General features: G+C 38.9%; 1 protein-coding gene across 1 annotated transcript in view; it reads right to left on the bottom strand.

The window, feature by feature from the left end:
• Positions 1-27924, bottom strand: part of GRK5 (G protein-coupled receptor kinase 5) — a 336045-nt gene that overhangs the window by 172966 nt on the left and 135155 nt on the right. Inside the window, exon 2 of the mRNA XM_044665627.1 lies at positions 25183-25278. Within this exon, the coding sequence (XP_044521562.1) occupies positions 25183-25278 (96 nt within the window). The remainder of the gene's footprint in view (positions 1-25182; positions 25279-27924) is intronic.

Below are 27924 nucleotides of genomic sequence, written 5' to 3'. Positions count from 1 at the left end.
TAAGGGGAAAGTAAGAGCATGAGTCATGTAACCATGTTAACTTTTCTAAAAATTATTATTAAATGTTAAAAAAAATAAAGTCATTGTTTTTGGTACCTTTCTCCAATTTGGTACCCCCACTCCAAATCACATGCCATAATTTGTTTGGCCACTCTTTCCATTAAAGGGCATTGTTTCCAGTTTTTGCCTTCTCCATGATTTCTTTGGTATGAATGGGTTTTCCTCTGATGCTGATACTGTTCAGAAGGCATGTGTTTTGGGCTCTGGTACTTTAGGCTTGATATCGGAACAGAACGAGATACCCACAGATCATTCGATAGCAAAGAGATTCGCTTAGCCATCTTAAGGGGGAGGCTATCAATAAGGAAAGGAATTGAGGACACCTCCAATTGATCCAGCTGAGTAAAGCTCCCTTGCCTGAGTAATCTATTTTGACCCACCAGCCAAGCATCAGACAATCTCAGGAATTCCTCCTAGCTGATCTGTAATAGGCAATGAGGATGTGACATTGGCAGCTTGAACTCTTAGTCCTCTGAACAACTGAGTCTCAGGGAAGGTCTGCATACCTTTTGAGGAAAAATTAAGCTAATTTACATGGGAGAAGGGTCTGCCACAGAAAACAAGGCTGAGAATATTTCTTTGATATTATGAGTGGGGACCTGAGAAAGATAAATGGACCACCTAGCCCCTTCCTCCATGATGAACATAACTGATCACAGAATAAGTGAGATTTAGAACTGAAGGGGCCTTTATATGTCATCCAATTCAGCCCTTTACCTTTGGGATGAGTGGCATCCTGGATGGCTAATGGAGGAAGGAAACAAGATCCAGTGGAAAAGGAGTATTCTATTTGAAAGAGACAGTGAGCTTTCTGCATCCTTGCTGCTTCCTCCCTTTATGTTCTTGCCACTCTAGAACCTTTTGTCAACCCAAAATTCACTTTAAAAAATCATTAATGCCTATCATTTTATATCCCAGTAACTTCCATATATTACTCTTCCATTCTGCTTATAAGCACCCCACTTACAGACAAATAAAAACTATGAGGCAAGACTGAGGACATAGCAATACTTTCATGGATAACAGTCTGCTCCCATGGTACTCCTTGACTTTACCTGAAGGAGAGGCATGCATTTCTTTCACCTTCTTAACTCTGAGGTGGCTTGGTATAGTAGACAGTCAATTTGAGGGCCAAGAAGACCTGGATTGAAGGTCTCTTGACCCCTACTGGCTGTGTGTCCCTGGACAAGTAACAGCTCAGTGTCCAGGCTATAAATTGCAAAGCTAATGTTGATTTGCATTGTCAGAAGTTTCCTCCTTGGAAGAAATATATCCATACCCAATGAGATGACAGGTAATATTGGTCTTACTTACACACACACTCACACACACACACACACACACACACACACACACACACACACACAAAGAGTCTTTGGGCTAAAGTTAGTATTTATGATCATTGAACAGTTTGCATTTTTTTAATGTTCTTGTGAGTGCCTTAAAAACAAGGGACTATCTTCTGCCTCTTTTTGTATCCCCAGTGCTTAGCAAGGTGCCCGGCACATAATAGGTGCTTAATAAATGCTTATTAATTGATTTGCTGATGTGATATTGTTCTGATTCTGCTCACTTTGCTTTGCATCAGTCCACACAAGACTTCCTGTGTTCCTTTGAATTCTTCTATTTGTCATTCTTAATGGTGGATAGAGAGCCAACCTTGAAGCCAAAAAGGCCCAATTAGCTGGGTGATGATTTAACCTCTTACTGCCCCTAGGCAACTCTCTGAGGCTATAAGGTACAGATGAGGCGCCTTCCTGTATGATAGGGTTTCCTCACCCAACAGTCCCTTCTAGTGCTGAAATCACAAGTCCAATCCCTATCCCCTACTGGGGCAATAATATTCCAATACAATTTATATGCCACAATTATTTGGCCATTCCCTCAACTGAAGGGCATTACCATTTCCAGTTTTTACTGCCACAAAAAGTGCTGTTATGAAAAATAAAATTCTCTATTGGCAAGAAAAAAAAGGAGAGAACTGAAGGCTAAGGAGGTGCCCACCTTCTTATGGTACCCCTTTCAGGTGTACAGTGCTTCAGTTGGATGGTAGGGTCTTGGACCTGAATGACTCTCCTGGCCTAAGATGATAAGCAAAGAGGCGGGGGGCATAGGAGAGGAACCTTTAGCATGTGTCCCTGCCATGTGCGATGTGGGCGAGGTGTCTGCAAATGTGACATTCATTCCCATCTGCCTGCTTCCTCAAGGCCAGAAGGAGGGAGAAAGAAAAAAGAGAGAAAGAGAAACCCAGGGAGACAAACAGGCAAGAGGAATGGTTTGTAGCCAATTTGCTGGGAAGAAGGGAAAAAATGGAAGGGTGTCATGGTGTCCAACTGAATCATCGTATCTTGCTTCCGAGGAGATTTTATCTACGTATCTGGGCTTCATGTGGGCAGAAAGCAAACCAGAGTTCCAGTGCCAATGAATGAGGTGAGAGAGCCTGGGAGAAAAATCTGTTCTTTTGACATACTTAGGTGAATCTTAGTTAAAAGTAACAGCTTTGGCTGCCACTATCTACCTCCTAAAAGCCATAGGAACCCCAGATCATTATTTCATGGGACTGGAAGGATTCTAGGGTCCTGTTCAGTTTTGACATTTTATGTTTCTATGACTCAGTACCCATTATAATTCCACCAGCATTTAAAAAAACAAAACTAATCTGGATATTTCAGTTCTTAGTAACATAAGGTCAATTCAGCTAGATGGAAGTTTAGAGGACCTCTAGTCTTGTTCCCTTCACTTTTCTAATAAAGAATCTCAGCCCCAAAGAACTGAAGTGACTTGCTCAAGAACCCAAAGAATTAAATTGCAAAGAAAATGTTTGAACCCAAGTCCTATAGCTTCTGATCCATAGCTATTTGTACTATCCCACACAAGTGTGAAGCTCTAACAGTTCAACTATCCATTAGAAATCCTCCTTCCAGGAGCAGCTGTGTAACACAGGGGACACAGCACCAGGCTTCAGATTGGAAGGACATGGTTTCAAATCTGGTCTCAGATCCTTCCCAACTATGTTATCCTAGGCCAGTCATTTAACTCCAATTGCTTAATCCTTGCTGTTCTTCTTCCACAATACTTAGTATTGGTTCTAAGACAAGGTAAAGGTTGTGGGTTGTTTTTTTTTTAATTCTCCATCTTCCTGCCAAAGTGCCAGCGGCCCCCTCAAATCTTCCATCACCAAAGAGGTTCTGGGAGGGAATTAAGGAGGGAGAAAGAGAGGAGCAAAGCCATGTGGTGGCCCTCTCTGGGAGGGGAGTTCACTTGATTTTATTTTCCCTTTGTAAGGAATTCCAGTAAAAGTAGGTTCTCCAGAACCAATAAGTCAAAGGCTATTATAATTCTTCTAAGTGGCACTTTATACTACAATTTCTCTATACTTTAAACTACAATTTCTAACATCTTTTAAAATTGACTTGGTAATTTTCTGAAGGAGAAAAACAGGTCCCATCAGCAATCATCCCAGAATTGGAAATGTTGATTTGTTTTCCCCTTTCAGGGGGGGAGTATAACATAAGAGAGACAAGAAGGAAACGTGAGATTTTAAAGAAGGTTTCAAAACTCCAGGACTTCTGTCATCTTTCACCAGCTCTCAGAATTCCAGGTTAGTCCAGATTTTCCCTCTGAAACATGTTTCTTTAGAAATTCTGACCAAATTCTACTTTTTAATCACTGTCAGAATAGTCAACCCTCCTCCACCCCCAACAATAGCTTATAATATTCTTTTGAGCATTTCCACTTGTATAAAAGGTTTTCATGTCAGTTGTTAGATGTTTAAGTTCCTATCATTTGAGATCCTCTCTGACTCCAGTCAGTTAATCAGCTTTTATTAAGTGCCTACTATGTGCTGGGAGGCCCTGTGTTAAGTGCTGGGAATGCAAAGAAAAGTAAAAGAAAGCCTCTGCCTTTAGGCAGTTCGCAGTCTAATGGGGGAGACAACATTCAAACAAATATATACAAACACATGAACCCTAACCTATCCCAACTCATACTTGTTCCTAATAGACCTAATCATTGCCAATGTCCACATCAGGGAACAATTAGCAAATGAACGATAGCTCTGCTTATGCTTCTATTAATTATCATCATCACTTTTTAGCTTAAGAAAAATTGGTTTTAGTACAATTTGCAGTGTCTCCATCTATCTCAAGAGTTCCTGTGAAATTGTCCTAAAATTTTCAAAAGCAGTCATCTTTGATAGACCTTCCAGTCATGGAATATTATGGTCCTAGGATCTAAAATTAATTTAATTACTAAATATTTAATAAATAACATTAGTTAATAAATACATTTAAAACAAATGAATAATTAATAAATATGTGTTATCTAGGACCTTTAAGTGGAAATTTTACAAAAATGAAGTACTCACAGTATTTTGCAACCAGGAAAAAAGAAATTGAGGATCAATGCTTATAGACATCAGTATTTGAAAATGAGCTGATGCATTGTCCCCACTGTGAAATACTATAGAGATGACATGCAAACACTCGTGTGAGAATTCAAACATTACCATATGTTCATGAGCGCCAATGCTTTTAATGAAGGGAGGTAATTTTAATTACTTACAATTAACCTTAACAGAAATGCAAACTGCATCCTAGTTAATATTTTTGCTATTTGTTTTTACCTGGTGAACACAGAAATCCCTATTTTCAGATTTGACAAACATAAATAGATGCATGGTCTGAAGAACACTTTTTAGTCCACTAAATTAAGAGCACTAGAAAAAAAAATCCAGTGTTATCCCAAATTGAATTATGGGTTGGGTTTTTTTTAACCCTTCCCTTCTATCTTAGAATCAATACTATGTATTGATTCTGAGGCAGAAGAGCTAGAAAGGACAATGAAGGTTGAGTGGTTTGCCCAGAGTCACACAGCCAAGAAATGTCTGAGGCCAAAGTTGACCCCAGGACCTCCCCTCTCCAAGCCTGGCTCTCAATCCACTGAGCCACCTGGTTATCCTCATGAATTACTTTAAAAAACATACCATTGAAAATATAATTTCCTCTTACTCAATGTGCTGAGTTATGTTTAGGGTATAGGATAGAGTATTGATTTTGAAGAAGTCATTACCCAAAATATTTCATCATTAAAAATGTAATAGATAGGGGCAGCTAGGTAGCAGAGTAGATAGATAGCCATGGCTGGAAACGGGAAGTCCTGGGTTCAAGTGTGACCTCAGACTCTTCCTAGGTATGCAATCCTGGGCAAGTCATTTACCCCCAATTGCCTAGTGTGATAATTAGATTAAGTCTTACACTAGCCCTTGCCATTATTCTGCCTTAAAATTGACACTAAAACAGAAGGTATGGGTTTAATAAAAAGGAATACATCAATTGAGACATAGGTACAAATGCATGTGATATGAGGTGTATATTGAAATAATAACGATAATAACAGCTATCCTTTATATAGTGCTTTAGGGCTGGCAAAGTATCTAACAAATAGCTCCATTTGTCCTCACAACAACCCTGGGAGGTAGAAACTATCAAAATTCCTATTTTACAGGTGAAGAAATATTGAGGTAGATATAGGTTTAGTGACTTGCCCAGGACCCCCCAGCTAGTATGTATCTGAGGCAAGGTTTGAACTCTTCCTAACTCCAGATTCAAGACTTTATCTCTTGCACCATTTAGCTGTCCTCAATGCTTTCAGGAGCTCTTTGGTGTTGGTTTTGGGTTAGGGGAATGGACATAACAGAACTAGTGGGAATCAGAAGGATCATCTAATCCATCTCCTCATTTAACAGATGGGGAAACTGAGGCCCAGAAAAATAAAATTATCTGCCCAAGATTGTCTGAAGCTCAGTCTAACATCCTTTTTACCAGCGTACAATAACTATTTTTCAGATGAATGTGAAAACCAACCTCCAACATTGAAGTCATCTACTATAATTTTTAGCCTCTAATTCTCCCTAAGTGATAGTTTGGAAATATTCATATCATGGGAGGGAAGAGAGGGAGATTAAAAAAAAAGTCGAAGGGAATGCTAGCTCTTTATGGGAGAACACTGGTTTTTCTAAGCCCTGCCTATGCTCTCATTGCTTAATGGACTGAGTCTTTTGAAATAAATTCTGTGAATAGAATGTGGGCTGGGATCACTTAAAATCCTTTCCCCCTTGGCCCTTTATAGTAACAAATGCTGCAAGATCAGGTGACTACAAGTTCACTGTTGGCTTTAAATCTTTCTAGATGCTTAAAAAGCATGTTTCTCCTTTACTGTTAGCAATAGCCTTTTAAAAATACAAAAAGCCCTTCTCATGTTGACTTGTTGCAAAAAACTGGATTTGGCAAACCTTCAGGGCACATTAAATATACTGTTTCTCTCTAAAACAGAGTATTGAAGACTCTGATGAAAGAGAACAGAAACTGATAGATTTCAGGGAGAGCAGAGGTGGAGAGTTAACTCATTAAGAACTAAAAACGCAATCATTTATTTGTTTCTTTTGAAACACAAATCTGGCTTTCACTTTGAAACAGAATTCAAAAAGGCATCATATTATATACATATAATATACCCATATATATATATATATATATATATATATATATATATATATATATATATATATATATGTCAGAAGAATTGCTTGTCAATTCCAGGAGGGGCAGGGATGATGGGAGGGAGAAAACATGAATCATGGAGTCATAGAAAAAAATTTTAAAATAAAAAATTTAATAGAAAAAAAAATTTAAAGTCATCCTAGAGTATAAATGCTCCCCTGCTCTTCCCAAGTGCTATTTCATTTTTATTTCTATCTTTAGTACTTTAGTATTAACATTGTGCCTGGTTCAAAATAGGCATAAAGTATTTAAGTGAATGAATGAATGAATGAATGAATGAATGCAGGTATGAATGAATGGGTGGGGTAAGAGTCCTGTGTGGTTCAGTTTTTTTTAAAAAATCAGTGACTTAGGGACAGCTAGGTGGCTCAGTGGATACAGAGTCAGACCTAGATGCTGGAGGACCTGGGGTGAAATCTGGCCAAAGCATTGCCTAGTTATATGACCCTGGACAAATCACTTAACCCCAGTTGCCTAGCACTTATTGTTCTTCTGCCTTTGACTTAATATCAATTCCTTTTTTTAAAACCCTTACCTTTCACCTTAAAATCAATGCTACGTATAGTGTTGGGGTGCTTAGTACCCAGATCTTGGGAGGTGAGAATCCAACTGTGCTGATTAGAGCACATGTTAGTAAGAACATTGATAAAAATTAGTAAGGACATTGATAAAAAATCAGGTATTCCAAATAAAAATAAATGAATCAAAAAACATTTATTAAGAACCTACTGTATTCCGGGGACTATTCTGGATGCTAGTGATACAAAGGCAGAACTAGAAAAATCCCTTGTCCTCAAAAAAGCTTACATTCTATTTACATAAAATACTTGTTTAGATAGAAAATACAGTGTTTGCCAGAGGCCAGAAAGAGCTCTAATAATTTGGGGGTTGGGAAAGGCTTCATATAGCATATTCCCATTCTCTCATGCATGTTCTCCCCAGCCCAATGATCCTCAACTCCTATCCCCCAAGTGTACATACCTTGCTCCCCATTCCCTCATTCCTATCCCCTTCAACTCTAACCTAATAGGGTCCCACTCCAGATCTGCCTAATGCTTCCCACTGTGCTCTCTGGAATGTGTGCTACATAATAATTAACAAATTTGCTTTTATCTTAAGTATTTTTCTTTCTTGCTCCTTCCATCCTCTGACGCTCAATGAAACCTAACTCTCTCCTAATGCTTTTCACTCATTACTCCAACTCACTGGTCTTAGGGAGAGAAGGAATATTTCTCCCTTCCAAACACCACTTCCAGACTCTCCTATCACCATCACTCAACAATCTATCATCTCTGAGGGTCACTCAATCCAAATCTAGCATGCAGTTCACATCCTAGTGGCCATTATCTATTACTGCCCATCCTTGGACATTTTCCTTTCCTCCTCATTGGTTTTGTGCCTGACTTAAAATCTTACTCTCCACCATATTTCCTACCTTCATACTAGAGTACTTCACCATACAGAGTGATGCTCCCTCAATTCCCCTGATTTTCCAAGTCTGGGCATACTTTTGCTCTTGCTATTACCTGTAAGCATTCCACTTCCATATTCACCAATTCTGAAATTCCTTTATTTAATCACAATTTTTTTTTATCCAATTTCCTCTTGACACAGTTCTTCATATACTCACTATGGCCTCCAAGCTCTCTGCCCATCCCCAATTCTTTCCCACAACCTCATTTCATATTGGCTATACTTTTCTCCCTCCCCTCTATCAATCTCTTGGTGGATCAGTTCAGCTCTAGACTCTATATTCAAATCCCTTGTCCTATTTTCCTATTGTTGATCATGCCTTGCCAAACCCAAACTTGAATTACTCACACTATGTTCCTCTTTGCTCCTATTCATGCTCATCTAAATAAGGTTTAAGAAAAAAAATCACCAAACTCATTTTGCTCATTTGTTTTGTGACAAATTTATACTATACATTCTCAAATGGGCCCTCACTACAGCAAGGCAAACATTCTATTTCTTCTTAATCTATCTACTATCTCACTCCAAGTATTCCAAATCTCTTTATCCTTACTCAAGTCACCTATGACATACTCCTTCTCCAGAACCTTCTCTCATTCTTCAGCAAAAAAATTGAGGTCATTGACTAAGAGTTCTCTCTTCACTCCTCTTCCCTTTCTTATAATATTCAGACATGTTCTATTAGCTCCTTCACTTCTTTCTCATATAAAAAGATAGCCCTTCTGCTTGCCAAGGCAAATCCCTCTACATGCTCCTCTGATCCCTTCCAGATTTCTTTAGTAGATTGCCCCCTTATCATCTCCACACTCTCTTCAATCTCTCCCTATTTCCTAACTTTTCTGCTACCTACAAACATGCCTCTATCTCCACCATCTTTAAAAACACTTGCTTGATCCAACCAAGCACGCTACCAATAATTCTGCCTTCCCTCCTCTTCTCAGCTAAACTCCTTGAAAAACAGTGCCTCCACTACCCATCCTCTCACTTACTTCTAAGCCCTCTGCAATCTGGCTTCCCATCCTGTCATTCAAGACTGATATCTCCAAAGGCACTATTAATCTCTCTCTGTCTGTCTCTGTCTCTCTTAAATCCTTACCTTCCATCTTAAAATCAATACTATGTATTGGTTCCAAGATAGAAAAGTGGTAAGGGCTGGGCAATAGGAATTAAGAGACTCATCCAGGGTCACACAGCTAGGAAATGTCTGAGGCCATATTTGAACCCAGGCCTGTTTCTCAATCTACTGAGCCACCTCACTTCCCTCACTAATAATTTCTTAATTGCTATATCTAATGGCCTTTTTTTCCAACCTTGATCCTTCTTGACCTTTTTGAAGTCTTCTATATTGTCAGTCATCATCTCCTTTTTGATACATTTTCTATTTGAGGGTTTTTGTAGTTCTCTTCCCTCTTAATTCCCCATCACACCTGGCCACTCCCTCACTGGATCTTTATCCAAGACATGGCCACTAACTGTGGATAACCTCCAAGGCTCTGTCCTGCACTCTTTTCTCCTTTCCCTCTATATTATCTGAAATGATCATCTCATCAGCTCCCACGAGTTCAATTATAATCTCTATGAAAAAGATTCCCAGATCTATATGTCTAGTCTGGTTTTCTTTTCTAGCTCCACTCCTATAACAATAATTATCTTTTGGATTTCCCAAATTGGATGTCTAATAAGCATCTCAAATTTAAAATGTCCAAAAGGGAACTCATTATCTTTTCCCCAAGCCTTCCCCTCTGTCAAACTTTCTGATTACTATCTAGAGCAGCGCCATCTTCCCAGTCACCAAGGTGCAAACCTTGTCTCATCCTTGACTCCTCACCCTTACTCACCTCACATTTCCAAGCTATTGTTAAATCTTGTTTCTGCCTTAGCTTAACCTCTTGTATATTTTCTCTTCTCTATACTCATACAGCTATCCCTTTTGTATAGATTTCGTCATTTCACACCTGGACATTGTAAAAGCCTTCTAATTGATCTCCCCAAAATCTTTCTTCACTCTAATCCATCCTCTACTCAGCTGCCAAAGTGATCTTCCTAAAGAACAGGTTTAACCATGTCAACACCCACCCCTATTAAACTCCAGTGACTATTATCAACAGGATCAAATATAAAACCCTCTCTTTGGCATTTGAAGCACTAAACAGTCGGGCCCCTTCTTACTTCCTAGTTTTTTTCTTCTTTAAAACTCTTAACCTTCTATCTTTGAATCAATACAGTGTATTGGTACTAAGGCAAAAGAATGGAAAAGGTGAGGCAGTGGGGTTTAAATGACTTGCCCAGGGTCACACAGCTAGGAAGTGTCTACAGCCAGATTTGGAGCCAGGAGTCCCATCTCTAAGCCTGGCTCTCTATCCATTGACCCACCTGGCTGCCCCCTTCCTAGTCCTCTTAAACTTTATTCCCTTATTCATTCTAGGACTGCTAAGTGGTACAAGACAAGATAACTCTAAGATCCTTTCTACCTCTAAATCTAGGATTTCAAGCTTACTAGTCAGGAGTGTTTTTGAAGGGATTCTATTTATATAGTTTCAACAATATGAACTCTGAGGAACCTTCCAGCTTTGAGATTCTGTGACTTATCCCTTATACTCAGGGGGTGGACAGTGGAGAGAATTAGAGGAAACATAGATAGTAACAGCTAGAGTGGCTCTGGATAAAACCACAGGTCTAACCATTAAATATTAAAAGACATTGACCTTATGGCTTTGATTGGCATTGATATGGCTTTGATATGTGGCATTGATAAGGGTACATCCTTATCAATCAATAAATCAATCAACATTTATTAAATTTCCAGGTATGGAGTACATCCTTAGCTAGTTAATTTATTATTGCTTTATTCATTGGTATATGGGGAGTTTCTTTTCTCTAGATTGGGGGCATTTAGTTTTTCATTGTTTATCTCAGAGTATATGTTGGGGTGTCATTCACAGAATTGACTAGCTGTAGGTAGGAGCATCATATATCAGAAATCTAAAATTAGAAGGATCCTTACAGGCCACATAGTATAGCCCCCTTATTTTTTAGGTGAGGAAAATCAAATAATTTGTCTAAGGTAACACTGGTAGTAAATATGAGAAGCAGGATTTGCACTCAGGTCTAGTGACATCAAAGTAGATATTCGTTCCACCATATTACAACCTCACACATGCTGTGACAAAGAAGATTTGGGCAACTGTGTCATATACTGGTCCAGACCCTCCATGGGTCATTTCATGTGAATTCCATAAATTATAACTAGATACATTGCCTAGAAGTATTTGTTGTGTCTCTCTTAAACCCTAAACAGTATAAGAGAGATGAGTGAAATCAGATAGAGTTTTCATCTCAAGGAGTTTACAGTCTAGTAAGGTGGCTAAGAGATGAATGGAATACAAATTTGAATGTGGGAATTAGTATATTGGAGTTATACAAAGTGCTGTAAAATTGGCTACAGGAAGAACGCTTTCAGTAATTGGGGGAGTGGGGCGAGTAGGAAATCAGGGAAGGTTTTGTGGAAGAGATGACATCGGAGCTAGCTTTGATGGATGGGTGGGCTGTGTGCAGTTAGTTGCTAATGAACTTAGTGATTTTAAATCCTCTCAAAAATGTCCTCCCAGGATTCTGTGAGAAAGAGATCAGGTATCAGGTTAGACATACAGGAATTAATCTTAGAGCCAGTCTTCTCAAGTATAAGCAGGTAATAATTATGGCTTTGGCACTCTCCTCTGTACTTGCAATCTGCCTTCTGGTCTTATCCTGAATTTTGGTCCTGCTAGCTGTAGGACTGTAAGCAAGTTATTTCCTCTCTTAAGCAATGGTTTTCCTAACTATAAAATGAGAGGGTTGGTCCACCTGATTGCTAGGGTTCTTTCTTTTATATTTTATGATTCTATCCCTCAGATCTTACTTTTGGCCCTGAGATGTTTTCTATGGTTGTCAGTACCTCAACAGAAAATTAACATCATCATAAAAATTCATTCTCTAGTGTAAGAAGTCAACGGGGCAGGGCAGACCATTGTCCAAGAAAGAGCTACTCCTGAAATCTTCTTATCTGTAAAGTGAGCTGGCTGGACTAGATTGCCCCCCTAAGTCCTTTTCTAGTTAGGATTTACTTTTGGTGATTGGTCTAGGAGAGGATGGAAAATCTATGGGGACCTTGTCTCTTAGCTTGACCTCTCATTTTCAATAGATCACCCTCCCTCGGGACCCAGGGTCTGGACTATTCAACCCACTCTGTTTGATATAAAAGGCAGAAGAATAATGGGACATTTCCTCTTTCCCTCTATAGAGGGTAGATGGGTTGCAATGAGCTATCCATAAGTTCTAACCTAGTCTTCCTTGTGACCAATGACACATTCAGGGCAGAGCTGGCTGGCTTATTGTCCATAGCTAGGAAATAAGAGTTCAGTAAGATAGTTGAGAATTAAAGCCAATGACTTTAACCACTGGTAGTAGAAAAATCAAATGGGAGCCACAGGGTTTGAGTTCAAATGCCAACTCTACTACTTCCTACCTATATGAAAAATGAGCAAGGCACGTCCCTGTATTTTCTCATGAAGGGACTGACTAAACGACCTCTAACGTGCCTCCCAGATCTAAATCCTACAATTGCATGACCTCTGTGCACTCTTTGCTCTCCCCAGTATGGAGTGTCCCGACCATTTTGAAAGGGCACTATTTGCTTCGGCCATGATCTTGAGGATAATGCTTGGTTTCTTCCATCTAAGAAGTGACCGTATCACATGGATTTATCAAAGGTCATAGATATCTAGATACTGAGTGGGAAAACAATTCTAAGACTCGGTCCCTGCCCTTAATGTCTTCACATTTTGGTTGGGAAGACAAGACCAACATACTAGAAGCAATTGGAGAATAATATATGCTATTTTCTACTTTCTTAGAATCACAAACAAGTCATCTGACTTTCTAAACCTTTGTTATCTAAATAGATTTTAAATTCCAAGGCCAGGCAGATGCCTTGTCTTATCAGTAGAAGCTAAGTGACAATGTATCAGGAGTAGAGCAGGCCACTGTGACCCAAGGACAGAAGAGACGTCAGCAGGAATGAAGGGCCCCATGCCTTTGACAATGGCTACTGATGAGGGAGAAGAAGTAACCTTTGTTGGTCTGGGATGAGCACCGAAGGAGCCTCTATCACAGGGTATGGTTTACAGGACATGACACGACACGACACTGGTCTACCTCTTTTCAAACAAACACATGCTCTGTTCTAAAGAAAGAAAAAACACAAAAGTCTTCGCCTCAGAAGACTATGGTTTGAGTTTGGGCTCTGCCACTTAGTAATGCTCTGACCTTGGCAGATCAGTCTACCTCTGAACCTCAATTTCCTTTTCTCAAAGATAGGATAGTTAGACAAAATAATCTCTAAGATGCTGTACATTCTCAAATTCAAACACAACCTGCATACAAAGATGAATCTGAATGTTATGATGCATCAGGGTCCCAATTGGAAAGATTTCATGAATCTTCCCTTTCTACTACCTTAAGCCAGCAAGTGATCCAGGGTCTGTACCAGTTTAGGGCAGGGTCAACTGCCAGATCAAGTTCAGGGTCTAGGCAGGGGATATTTGTGGATGACACTAAATTATTTCATCTGGTCCAGAGCCATGGACAGAGAGACCACAGAACCGACTCTGTGTTCCCCTGGTCTAGGAAGGAGGCTAATGGGGAGGAATGTGGGTCAAGGGCAAGATGAATGTAACAGGAACCCTAGGTTCTGGAGTGGAAGTCATCCAAATTTCAAGACAGCCAAATGCTGTTCAGCAGACCTGCTGAAATGGGATGATAAGGTTATGTTGATTCCTGCTGGCAAGATACCTTCTTTCTGGCACCAAACATTACAAAACACGGGCAATCTCAGCAGGTACAGCTGAAAGACCAAAGACCAGAAACAATCTGGGCTACCTCAATTAGTTAATCAATATTAACAGAGCACTATGTGCTCAGCACTGGCAGAGGGGGAAATGGGGCTACTGAAGACAAGGGACAAAGTCTCTACCCTCAAGAAGCTTGTCATCGAATTGGTGAACCCAGGTATAAACACAAAAATAGTTAAGTTACAGTATAAAATAGTGAGAAGGCAGAACCTAATTAAATACCAGGTGAATAGTAAAGAAAAGGGTCCTATAGAAGTTCAAAGGACAGAGTGATCCTTGTGGGCTAGAATTGTTGGGAAATATTTCATGGAAGAGGAGGGAATTAGAGTGAGCCTTGAAGTGTGGGTATGACTGGAGAAACCTTATTACAAGTGGATTCAATCCATACACAGGGATGTCTTTAAGCTCTTGCTCAGCCCAGCTTGATTATCTAAACACCTATGGCCAATATAGTTTCTTTTGAACCTTCTGAAATTTCACAATCCCGCCCCCAGACCTCTAACCTGAATTCCTCTACATTTTTTTTTTTTGGACCAAGACTATAATTTCACTAGCATAGGAAACTCCCAGTGAGGAAAGAAACTTCTTCCTTATCTCCAAACATATGGGCACCTACCCTACAAGCAATCATTTTAGAGAATTGCCCACGTCCCTGAAGGCTGAAGTGATTTGTCCATGGTTGCATAGAGAGTATGTAACATAGGAAGGAAATAAACCCAGATTATATTAACAAGGAGACCAGTTTTCTCTCTACTATGCCAGAGTAGAACTTTCAGCATTGGGATAGATTAGATCCAGTCTAATCCAATCATGGGGGACTCTTCCATCCTCATCCTCACTTTCAGAAACCAGAGCTTGAAGTGTGGATAGTTTGCATTCTCCAAAGTCAGTCTGATAGGGAGGTGGTTTGAAACATGTTCTCAAACAAGACTCATCACGGGGATACCACAGCTATAGGACCTCTGGACAAAATGGAAATACTGAGTTAGTTATAAGGAACTCAGTTTAACATGTATGACTTTCCAAGAAGCTAAATTCAGACAGAGAGAAATATTTTCCAATTCTTCCTGTATGGAGAAAGCAACTCTAATTCTAAATTGCAGTTTGTCTTTAGTGTTCCTAGCCTCTTTCCTCCTCTCCAGATTCTCAGTGTCGTCATGGTCTCCCTCCTCCTACCTTCCCTCCCTACCCCCATTAAGATTTACCCTTGGGAGCAGCTGAGTGGATTGAGAGCCAGGCCTAAAAAAGAGGAGGTCCTGGGTTCAAATGTGGCCTCAGACATCATGAGTAAGTCACTTAACCCCATTGCCTAGTTTTACCATACTTCTGCCTTGGAATCAATATACAGTACTAATTCTAAGAAGGAAAGTAAGGGTTTTTAAAAACAGACTTACTCTTGAGAACGAATCTGGAACTTATTCATACTAAGATCTGAATGCTTGATAGTTTGGTCATACACTTTTGGGGGAAAGGGAAGGAATTTGCAGTTGAACATGGAAAATGTAAGGGGGGAAAAGGGGTTTTGGGGGTTCAATATATTAAAAGGTAGTCACCAGGGGAAATTTCCCCAATTTAGGAATAACCTCAAGTCAAAATTGACTTTTATGGAAGTTTATTTACAATTAAGAAGAGAGAGAGGAAATAAGGAAATAAGAATCTAACACAGTAGGTAAATTGCTACGATCCTCTAATTAATCCAGGTAGATCTAATTAACCTTCAGCCGAGATTCAGAGGGCCAGAGGCCCGGAGGTGAATGAAGGAAAACTTCATTCACAGAGTCTATTAAGGAAGTTCCTTAAGAGAAGTTCAGGAAGATTCAGTCAGTCTTTAAACTTACCACCTCCATGGACCAGAAGAGCTTCACCATCTGCCCTCTTCACCAGAAGCTCTCTCACTCACTCAACTCCCTCTTTTTAAAGGGGTCACTTATGTGTCACTTCTTGTGCCTTCCCCCTAGTTTGTGTGTCTAATCACAATAGACACTTCTCATAGACCGCCTAGGGGGCAGTCAGTCAATTCTGATTCATCACCCACTCTAGCATACATGGGTTACAGACCTCCCCAAAATGGAGATGTTCTTACCTTTGGTGATTAAATCTAAAGATGGGCAGTGTAGACTTTATCTAATTATCACAATATAATGCATTAAACTAAATGCATGACATGACTGCCCCATTCTGGAGCTTCAGGGATAAGTCATCATTTCATGTGAAAAAGGACATGGGGGAGGGAGAGGATTAATAAACTTCAAGCTTAATAAATCAAGGGTATGACTCTTCTTAGGAAACATTAAGAGAATTATAATCCCTACACTAGGGGAAGGGGCAATCCCACTCTAAACTCCCTGGACCGACTGCATTTAGAGTACTGAGTCCAGTTCTGGGCATTACATTTCAGGAAGGACTGAAATGTACCCAGGGGAAGATGACCAGGATGGTGAGGAGGCTCAAAATCACATCATACAAGGAATGGTTGAAAGAAGCAGCAATATTTAACCTGGCTAAGAGGAGATTTAAAGGAAACATGATCACTATCTTAAAAATCTAAAGAGCTTTCATGGAGAAAAAAGGACTAGACTCTGCTCTGGACTATTGCAATAGCCTTCTAAATGTTCTCTCAGTTTCCACTCTCCTCTTACTGCATATCTGCTAAATTGATGTATCTAAATCACGTGCCACACTCCTGCTCAAAAATCTTCAGTTGCTCCCTATTGCCTCTAGGTCAAAATACATATTTCTCTTTGCCATTTAAAATCCTTCATAATCATAACATTATGCATATAGATCTAGAAGAGATATTAGAGGTCTCTTGGTCCAAATCTTCACTTTACAAATAGGGAAACAGAGGTCCATAAAAGTTGTGACTAAGGGAAAGGCAGGGAAGAGAACAAGCATTTATTAAATGCCCACCATGTGCCAGGTACCATGCTTAGTGTTTTACAAATATCATCTCATTCAATCCTCACAATAATGCTGTGAGGTAGATGTGTATTATTATCTGCATTTTACAGTTGAGGAAACTGAGGCACACAAAGGTTGAATGGCTGACTTAAAGCCACAGAGCTAGTATCTCAGGCTGGATTTGAACTCAGGTTTTCCTGACTTTAGGTCCAGCATTATAGAGAGTGTCTGAGACCTCAAATCTGAATTCAGACCTTCAATTGTAACTTCAAATCCAACTTTCATTCCACAGTACATGAGAGAACTTCTTGTTTCAAATCTTCTTTCCTGACCGATGTCACATTACTCCTTTTCCTATATTATATATTCCAGTTAATTTATTATGTGAGGAAAAGGAGGAGGAGGAGAAGGAGGAGAAGGAAAAGAAGGAGAAGAAGAAGAAAGAAGAAGGAGGAGGAGGAGGAGAAGGAGAAAGAAGAAGAAATTTCCCTGGCTTCTTTCAAAGTTTATGTACAGTCATTTATCAAGGCCTTTCTCGCCCATTCTATTAATGTTCTAACCCCAATCAAAATGATTCTGTATTAACTTTGTCTCTGTTTTGTACTGATTTATCTGTTCTTTTCCCACAGTAGAATTTAAGCTTCTTGAGGGCAGAAACCATCCTTTGTTGCCTACAATATTCCTAGGATCTTGCATATGATCAGTTTTTTGTTGTTTTTTTTCAAACCCTTGTACTTCGGTGTATTGTCTCATAGGTGGAAGATTGGTAAGGGTGAGCAATGGGGGTCAAGTGACTTGCCCAGGGTCACACAGCTGGGAAGTGGCTGAGGCTATGATCAGTTTTAATAAATGTCTAGTCATTGAATTGAATGGTCAGTGATCTATTCCATTTGTCCAGAGGGCAAACCTACAATTACAGGAAGCTTAAAGAGAAGCAAATTTTGTTTCAAGATAATGAAGAACTTCCCAACAATTAGAACTGTCTGATGACAAGATGACAGCTTTCTCATGAGGTAGTAAAGCCTTATCTGCCCCCTATTCCCACCCCCAATGATGAGTGAAATATTTGAGGCAATAGGTAGAAATCAGGATGGATGATTCCCAAGGAACATTCCAGCTCTATGATTCTTAGATTGTGTGATGAGTGGGGTTATCTTTGGGGCAGTGAGGTCTTCTAGGCAGCTGTGAGCAGTCAGGGCACCAAGGCAAAATTAAAAATCACTATCAACAAAACTAAAGGTACAATTAAAGTCCTAGAGTTTTCATCTAATTGCAATCACAATTTAGAGCTGCTTCTCCTTGAAAGAGTTAAGGATTTTGCAATCAGCTTTCTTACAATGCAAATTAAATCTTTCCCCCATCTCAGAGGGCACGGGGGCAAATACACCAGTATAATCCAACAAACAGCAGCCACATTCTGTGGCCCAGCCTCCTCATAAACTTCAATCTTTGGGAAAAAACCTTGATTTATTATATAGCTTTTGGACAGTTACTACAGTCTATCTGCCAAACAGCGGAATAATCAACTCTTTCACCCGAGCTGAATTTTTTTCTTTTAATGAAAGAATAAAGTACGCAATGGGTCTGGGCAAAATAAATAAAAATTCCACACTTTTAACCAACAGAAACTTTCTGCGTCATTGAGAAATAGCTGAAGACATCAACAATATTTTATCATCACAATGACGTTCCAACCTTCAAAATTTGGGTGTTGAGAAAACTCATTTGGGTAATTAACTTATCAACAGTTAATGTAATCTCTTTTTATACTCCAGTAGGCAAAACTCTTAGAAAAATCCTCATTCTTCTCTCACATGCTGCCAACCCATCCCTACAGTGAAGCAAAAATATAGAATGGGGCAATGGCAAGACAGGCAACAAGCATTCATTAGGCTCTTACTGTTTGCTAAGTATTATATACAGTGCTTTCTGCACCTTGGTAAGCCTCAGTTTGGGGGAATGGAGGAAATTGAGATAATGAGTAGCTCATTCATTCTAGAAAGCTCACAGAAAAGGCAATTTGCAAAGGGGTTCTATAAAAACATTCATTGTTACAGCCCTTAGAAAAAGGACAGATGGCATGCATTGCATTCCTCTTTGATACACTTATTTCTTCCATTACCAGTCAATTCGCCATGCTTCAAACACAGGTAGAGTGAGTCTTGCTATCCGAACCATTTGTTGGCAAAGGAAATGTGTTTTGGTTTAAAGATCATGTGAACTCATTATCTTGAGCCCTGAATTCTAGTCCCAGTCTTGCCATTTAGCAATTTTGTGAAGGCAATGGAGAAAGAACACAAGATTTGATGTCAGGATTGGAGGACTGGAGATCAATCTCTGGCCTTGCCATTAAGTGATCTTGAATAAGTCACTTAATGTCTTTGGGTCTCAGGTTCTTCACTTATAAAAGGATGGGGTTAAACTAGATGATCTCTAAATGCTTTCCAGTTTTAACATCCCGTGATCCTAGAAATGTTTGTGCAAATATTTTCTTTCTCTGGATTTCGGGAGGCTCATCTGAGATGAAAGAATATAGAGAACAAGGTCAAATGATGTGTAAGGTCCTCTCTAATACTACAATTAAATAAATCTAAGAAATGCTACTATTAATAATAGTATTAGTAACATGCCTTTCATTTTTTTCTTGATCACTAACAGAGGTTATCCCTAATTTGTTTGTGTTGGCCATGATGCCAAATGGAGTGAGGATAGGGATAGTGACTGGACCTAAACCTTTACAGTTTTATGAAACTCCTAGGAAAGGAAATCTTCTCTACCAATCAGTAGCTCAGCATCTTCTCTTTAACTTACAGTCTTAGTTGCTTAGAGAACTGAGAATTGTGATATCCAGGGTTACCCCTCTACTATGTGCCAGAAACAAAACTTGAACTTGAGTCTTCCTGGCTTTGAGGCCAGCTCTCTATCCACTTAAACAAGAAGTGACTTTATTTCATAGCTGATAGACAAAATTATGGACTGACTTTGAAAAAGAGATATAGAAAAATACAGAGTCACAAACAGAGAGGCAGAGACAGAAACAAGGAGAGTAAAGGAGAGAAAGTTAGACTCCCCAAAATATGAGGCAGCATAGAGTTGAATAAGCCAAATTTGGGGTGAGATGACTTAGATTCAAATCCTGACTCTGTGTGATCATAAGGCAAATTACTAAATTTCTATTGGTCTGTTTCCTTCTCTGTAAAATGAGGGTGCCTTTACTAGATGATTTTTAAGGTCCTTTTCCATTTCTAAATCCTACAATACTGCATTCCACATATATACCATCAAAGCCAGAATTTCAGAAACTATTGATGATAGAGAGATAGATACTGCAGTGGAGTGCCCTGGAATTGAAATCTGAGTTTGAGATCTAGCCCTTCCCTTTACTAACAAGTCACTTCATCTCTCTCAGCTTTAGTTTCTTCACCTGTAAAATGGGGATATGATCCCTAGACTGACTACTTCACAGTCGTGAGAATCAAATGATCCAATGGATATATGTTTTGTGTTAAACTGTAAAGTGCATGAAAATAGTAAATTACTTTATCATGCTAGGATCAATTCTTAACTATCCTGGTTATTTAAGAATTCCCTGACTCTCCTCCCTTTTCACACATGATGGTACTAATTCCATTCCTGAAAATAAGCCAGAAGAGGTTTTAAAAAAAAAAAAGATGTAACTTTGAAGATGTAGACACTGGATTATAATTGAGAAGAACTAAAAGCAACCTCAATAACTACTGTATTGTGTCTGACTGAGCAAAGTATAGCATATCAGGGTAAAATAATAAAAGGCCATCAAAGAATTAAAATTATATGATAAATATGAAGAAAATTAATAAATGTTGGAAAACTTATATGAGGCAATATAAAGTAAGGAACACAGAATTAAATAATTATACCTTGAGGATTTTAAAAGAAAAAAGTTTATATAGACACAAAGATGAACAAACAGAATGGAAGGGGATACAGAAGGGATCACTAATAAATTTTAAGGATATACTCTATATATGTAGAGATTAAGTATAAATAGTTAATTTTTCTTGTTTTGTTTTTGTTTTAAAGTTAAATGACTGATTTTTTTAAAATAAGGATGGAGAAAGGAGGCAAGATCCACATCAGTCCATTTCAATTCTACAACCCTTCATTAAGTATTTATCTGCCAGACACTAAGCCAAGTTTGGGGATGGAAAAACCAAAATAGATGCAGGTCTTTCCCTTGAATAGCTTACATTCTACTAGACATCTCTTAATAGCTCTCTTAATTGGCCATCTCTTAGAAGTTCCTTTTCGATGGAGGAGAAAGTTAGTTCAGATGGGGCATGTGTGGGACTATTTGTGGGTTTCAGTTATATGATACAGTAAAAACAGTAGGAAGGTAATGGGATTCAGAGGGGAAGATCTGGGTTTCTGATCTAGTTCTAACACTTCCTAATTATATGTGTATATGACACTACATCTCTCTCATGCTCAATTCCCTCATCAATCAATTAGCCAGCATTTATTAAGAGCCTGCTATGTGTCAGGCACTATGCTAAGCATTAGGGAATCAGAAGTAAAATTAAATGGTCCCTGAACTCAAGGAACTTACATTATGGGAATAAAAGGAAGGAAGAAAAAAACATACCCAAATAAGTACAGTCAATCTTCAATGATGACAAGTTTAACTTTTGTGACTTCAAACATTGATGTAATTTTATTAGTAATCTCATTTTCACTTTCGTGTTGTCAATCTCAAACATCCATAGTTATGCTCAGGAGAGAAAAAATGAGAGGGTTGATACATGCAAAGTTTGTAGAGTAGCTGGTATCCTATGAGACACTCCACTGGTCTTGTTCACCCTAACACCGTAGAATAAAGAGCTCCCTGTACATTCATTGCATATTTTTCTTGTTTACCTTTAAAACTAAAGTTTTGTATAGTAATTACACCCCCAAGGCATAGCATAACTCCTTTTGGCAGAAAGGCCAAGTATACAAAGTAAGTGATGTGGCTTAGTGAGAAAATGAAGGTGCTAGATAAACACCAGGCTGGAATGTCTGCAGGTGCTGTCAGCCACAAGTTTGGTGTTAACAAATAGACAATTTGTAATATCTGCAAAAAAAGAGGAAAGTCTCAGTAAAAATGTTCATGAATCTGATCCAGAAAGTACTAAGCTAATCTCTCAAGCATGCAATGGAGGAACAATACCCTCAGACCTCTAAACCAACATAGGGAAGACAAGGAAGATAAAAATGTTTTAGTTTTAAGAATTTTATTTGCTGTACAGTATTTATGATACTGCAGATTTTATGTGTTATGAAAAGTGAATATTGTCTAAGATCTATTTTTTATTGAAATGTTATCACAATAAGTCATGGAATTCTAAGGAATTACTAGTAAGAAAAAATGTTTTGCATGTTACCAATTTTATCTTGTGTTTTGCTTTTTATGGGTTATCTCATGGTTGCTGTGTTAGGAAAAGTGCATATTATTAGAATTAATGCTTTGTTATAAAGAATTATACACAGAAAAGTGTATTTTCAGTAACTTAGAAAAACATTGCCTTTTTTGGTGCTCACAGGAACCTAGCCTTGCTATTTCTTATAGGTTCGATGTATCATCATTTGCATTTTTTACCTCCATGTCATTTTCTAGTATTGTTACCCCTGTGAAAGTTGAGGATTGACTATATATGTACAAAATAAGTATAATTTATTTATCATGTGAGGCACAAATGACTAACTTAGAAGAATAGACACAAGCCATTATGGGATGGAGATCAGGAAAGGCCTCATATAGGAGGTGACATCTGAACCTTGAAAAATTCAAGGGATGTTAGGAAATGGAAATAAGGAGGGAGTGTATTTCAAGCATGGACACACAGAAACAGGAGTGTTCTCTGTGAGGAAATGGATGAACTATAGAGTGCATAAAGGAGAATAATGTATAATAAGCTTGAAAAGGTAGCTGGGGAGAATGATACTCACATACCTTTTATCATAGCATTGTTGCAAGGAAAGTATTTTGTAAACTTTGAAACACCCCCAAAAATATGACCTGTCATCACCGGGACTCTCTCCATGCTCATCTAAGTGTCACTGCTTGGAATGACAGATAGTGTCTTCCTGTTCCCAGCCTAAAGACACTGGATACAATTTTTTCTCAGGGTTTTGCTCTTCTATGAGCTCAGGTACCTTGTACACCATATGAGTCAAAGTACCACCTTTCAAGAGGGAGCCTCTGGACCAAAATGAAAGAAAGGAGTGCATCTTGGCACACAACCTGCCAAATAGCTACCTCACAAAGCAGCACTTTCTTAGGCAGTATACAAGGTAGGTTATTTAAGTGCTCTCTAATCTACCTGTTTCTGTCTCTTTGTCTCCCTTCTCTGCTGTTCTCTCTCTCTTTCTCTGTTGGTCTGTTTCTCAGTTTCTCTCTGTCTCTCTCTCTGCTCTCTTTCTCTCTTGCTCTTTCTTTCTCTGTCTGTCTGTCTATCTGTCTGTTTGTCTGTCTCTCTCTGTGTGTCTATTTCTCTCTCACATACACACACAGAGTTGCCTACTATGCTTAGGCTTTGTATCTATTCTGAAAAGTGATTTTTTATTAAGAAAACCTTTCACTGGGACCAGACGATGGATAGTCAAACACAGAGTCTACTGTAAACACAGAGAGAACTGAAAGGTATGAACTGACTCATAATTGTGTCAACACAAGTTGCAGCCCCTCAGTTTATTTCAGCCTTCCTGTTTTCCTCGGGCTTCTCTTCAGGCTTCACTTCTTGAGACACAGAGTCTTTTCAATGCCCCCTGAGGGGAACAGAAAAATTCGAGTTCTTGCCCTGAGTCGTGCATATTTCTCACACATCCACACAGACTAATGGAAGGCTTGCTTTATGGATCCCGAGGGGAGCCCTAAACTGCTGTACACATTCCTGCCCACAGCCAGAACCTCAAGGATCTCCAACTAAAAAGCCCTGCAGCCCCTAAATGCCTGGGTTCTAGAGGGGGAAGAGGAGTGGAAAGAGCAGGGGTTTGTAAGGAAGGTAGAACCCCAGAGCAAATGTTTCTCACATAATCACTATTGAACTATTTTCATCTAAATCCTCAGAGGCTGTGGAGGAAAAGAGGCTTTCTGCACCGTGAAAAGCCTCCATTTGAGACAGAGTAGGGATACAGAAGAGGGGAGAATATTTGATAAGAGCTGACATTTATGCTCAGATACTCAAATGCCTAAATGGATCTGTGACGGTCGATGTGGCTGGTCTTTCCAATGACACCCAGCTCTGCCCAGTCTGTGTTGACTCTTCTCCATGTCCCCCGCTAAGTTTTGCCACACGGAGGGCTTCCTTCAATGTGCCAGTGGCCTTCCTCCCTTTCTCCTGATCTTGAGAGGCTATCGGTCTGGGGTCCATCACTCTCACCTCTCGCCTTGTGGTCCGCCCAGCCTTCTCCTCCTGTCATACATCTTTCTGCTGAAAGTCCTCACTGGTTATAGATTGCAAGGGACAGGGGTGGGGGAGAAGGAGGAGGAAAAAGAGGAAGAAGAACAGGAGGAGGCTGCCTGGCCAGAGTTCTTTCTTCTATGCCCTCAGGCTAATTGCCTCCAGATTCTATATCTCAAATTTGCACACCAGTAATATATGTGTATATGCATATTTTAACCCTTACCTTCTGTCTTAGAATCACTTCTTGTATTGCATCCAAGGTGGAAGAAGGGCTAGGCAATGGGGGTTAAGTGACTTGTCACATAGGTAGGACATTTCAGATTTCAGATTTGAACCTAGGACCTCCCATCTCTAGGCCTGGATCTCAATCCACAAAGCCACCTACCTGCCCCCTACACAACAGTAAATATTAAGGCATAAATCCAGGGAATCAGAATATTTCTCCATTATGGTCATTTGAACTATGTAGTTGTTTAGATTACAAAGAAATAGAAATGTATTCTGCCTCCATCTTGAGGTCACATCAATGAACAAGAGTAAATGCAATATTTTAAGTTCTTTCCCCCAAACCTGGGGCTGTGTATTTCCTCACCCCACACTCTTCCCCCACCATTCAAGGAAGTACCCAAGTATCCTGTCACAAATTATGAAGCCTTAAGGACATGGCAGTTACTGTTTTCTCAACAGGGATAACTAGAAGTCCCCGTCCTACAAAGGCAGGGCTCAGGGTTTGCTAAAACCTCACCAGCTTCTGCCATGGAAACATCTATCTCTCATAGTCAGGAAGAATGACCATTTACTCCTGGTCCCTGCTCATTCTCCTTCCTTTAGAAGCTTCTGGCTCCCTCTTCCTCCCCTGCACAGGAGACAGCTTACCTATCATCTTCCGGAGATCTTCACACTGGCTAATGTGAGGGAACTTCAAGATTTCCTTCCACTTTTTGCTTTTGCCTTTACGTTTTCCTCCACCCCCTGCAAAGAAAAACAAAAAAAGAAAGAAAGGGAGCTATCACTCACAGCCTCCAGGAAGGCAGGAACGACCACCCTGCTATATGGCCACAGATACAGAAAATGAAAGATATCATCCTAGAATGATAAAGTAAAAAATGGAATTAGGTTAAATCATGTATCAAGAGTGAGAGATGACCAATGGGCAGCCCAACTGCTACAGTAGAATTCATAGAATATTAAAAGACCTTAAGAAAAGGTCCAAGTGTATTCAGTGGACTCTAGAAAGGTAGTGTGGTATGGTGAATTGGGTATGCCTTGGTGCCAGGAGGACACAGTTCCAATTTTTGCTTTAAACATTCAGGAGGTTCATGACCATAGGGAATCCCTTAACTTCCATGCCTCAATTTCTTTATCTATAAAATGAGGGAGGTTCGGGGAAGAGAGAGACTTGATGGTTTCCTCAGGCCATTTCACCTCTAAATCTATGAGCAGATTATTTATGGGAAAGAATTATAGAGGGTGAGAAGGTGTGGATAGGTTGTGATTGGTACCAGTAAAAAAAAAAATCCAGAAAGAAATTCTTTCCAGCTCTAAATTTATGATTTCGTAATCTACATCACTGAAATTACAGATTTGTTTAACAGTAATTAAGTATTCTAATCTTGAATCCTATATTAACTTATTCAAATGTTTCATGAGCATCACTAATCAGATTTACACATTCAATAGGTTGATTGAGAGACATGGTAGTCCTTCCTTTAGTTTGTCCCAAAACTTCCATGTCAAACTTCAAGAGGTCTTTTTTGCTAGTTCTAATATTTGAGAAACTAGTGAATAATTTCACATTTACCTTGTTCATTTTAAAATAACAGTTTAAAATAAATTCTATTTTTCATAGAATATATATGTATGTGGGTACAGGCCATTTAACCTTTCAGAATTAAAGAATAATCAAAAAATTTAACTGCATACTTTATCATATGACAAGCATTTATTAAGTACCTATTACATATCAGAACTGTGCTAGGCACTGAGGAAACAAAGACATAACCAAAATCCTGTCTGATCTCAAGTAGCTTACAGTCTCCAAACCTTATAAAAGTAGCCCATATGTATATGGCAATTTCCCATTTCCAGGTTCTCCCCTTTCCAATCTATCCTTCTCAAAACTGTCAAATTGATAGTTCAGGTCTGAAGATGTTACTTCACCTTTTCTAGAAGTTCCAGTGATTTCCTGTTATGTCAAGGATAAAAATACAAACTCCTCTGCTTGGCATTTAAACCCAGGAGTACCTAGAACCAGTCTGAATCACAGGCCAAAAAAAATGGGGGGAGTCCCTCCAGCAAGGACAAAAGAGAGGAATTGAAGATGAGCTGATTAGAAGGGAGAAGAAAAGAGAAGAGGAGATGCAAAGACCTTTGCAGATCTGCTAAAAACCTTTATGAGAGATTTGTGTTGAGGTGCAAAAAAAAAAAAATCTAACTATATCCTGTCATGTATACAAATGAAATATGTAGTAGTAAACTAAAAGATTGATTTTAAAAGAAAATATAAAAATAAAAATGTAAATATAAAAAACTTAAATCAGAATCCTATATCACATTATTGTAATTCACATTAAATGTAATTTTGCTAATTGTAAGTTTTTCACATGAATTTAATGCAAAATATTTCAAATTACCCTCTTTAAAAATACAACTGCTTTCTGCTTTCAGCAGATGCTAAATTTTAGAAATATTTTAAAATAAATTCTATTTTCATAGAATATATATGTATGGCCATTTAACCTTTCAAAATTAAAGAGTAACTAAAAATTTTAACTGCATACTTTATCATAATAAAATAAAAATGTACTTCAAGTTGCAACTTCATTCATAAAAAGCTACATTTGAAAAATCAATTCAGGAAAGTTGCAACAGCACTTTGTATGATGAGCTAGTCTTGCTATACTGTCAAAATACAGAACTAAATGTTTATGTGGAATCATTGTCCTTGGAAATACTCAGTTCCTGGTACAAACTCATAAATGCTTAATTCAGAATCAAGTGTGTAGTGAATAAGAAATATATATGTACATCACTAAGAATTACATTAAAATAATTATATTTTTTCTTAATATGTAATTAGAAGTTTGATTCATTAAAACTATATCATATTGATTTTGTATATCATCTTCTTTGAAATTAACTGATTATATGATGGACATCACGAACAGTTGACAAATAATACTACTACTGAGAAACACAAAATATTTATGTGATATAGTTGAGCCCTGGGCCACCTTCTAGAATGCTGAGCCTCAGGAATTCCTACCGGCTCATTCACCTTGCCTAACATGATGGAAGTTCTCTGAAGATCAGAACAGTTTTGTTTTTTCTTTGTATTCTCAGAACGTAGCAAAGGGTCTAGCTGATAGCAGACACTTAATAACTGCTTTTTGATTGACCTAAACCCCTAGGAAAACTACTTGGGGCAGTGGGGGGAGTGGCTCAGTGGATAGAGAGCCATGCCTAGAGATGAAAAAAGAAAAAGGAAGGAAGGAAGGAAGGAAGGAAGGAAGGAGAAGGAAGGAAGGAAGGAAGGAAGGAAGGAAGGAAGGAAGGAAGGAAGGAAGGAAGGAAGGAAGGAAGGAAGGAAGGGAGAGAGGAAGGGAGGGAGGAAGGAAG

Source organism: Gracilinanus agilis, chromosome 2 (assembly GCF_016433145.1).
Source record: "Gracilinanus agilis isolate LMUSP501 chromosome 2, AgileGrace, whole genome shotgun sequence".
Classification (NCBI taxonomy): Eukaryota; Metazoa; Chordata; class Mammalia; order Didelphimorphia; family Didelphidae; genus Gracilinanus; species Gracilinanus agilis.
This window is presented reverse-complemented; position numbering and strand designations above follow the sequence as displayed.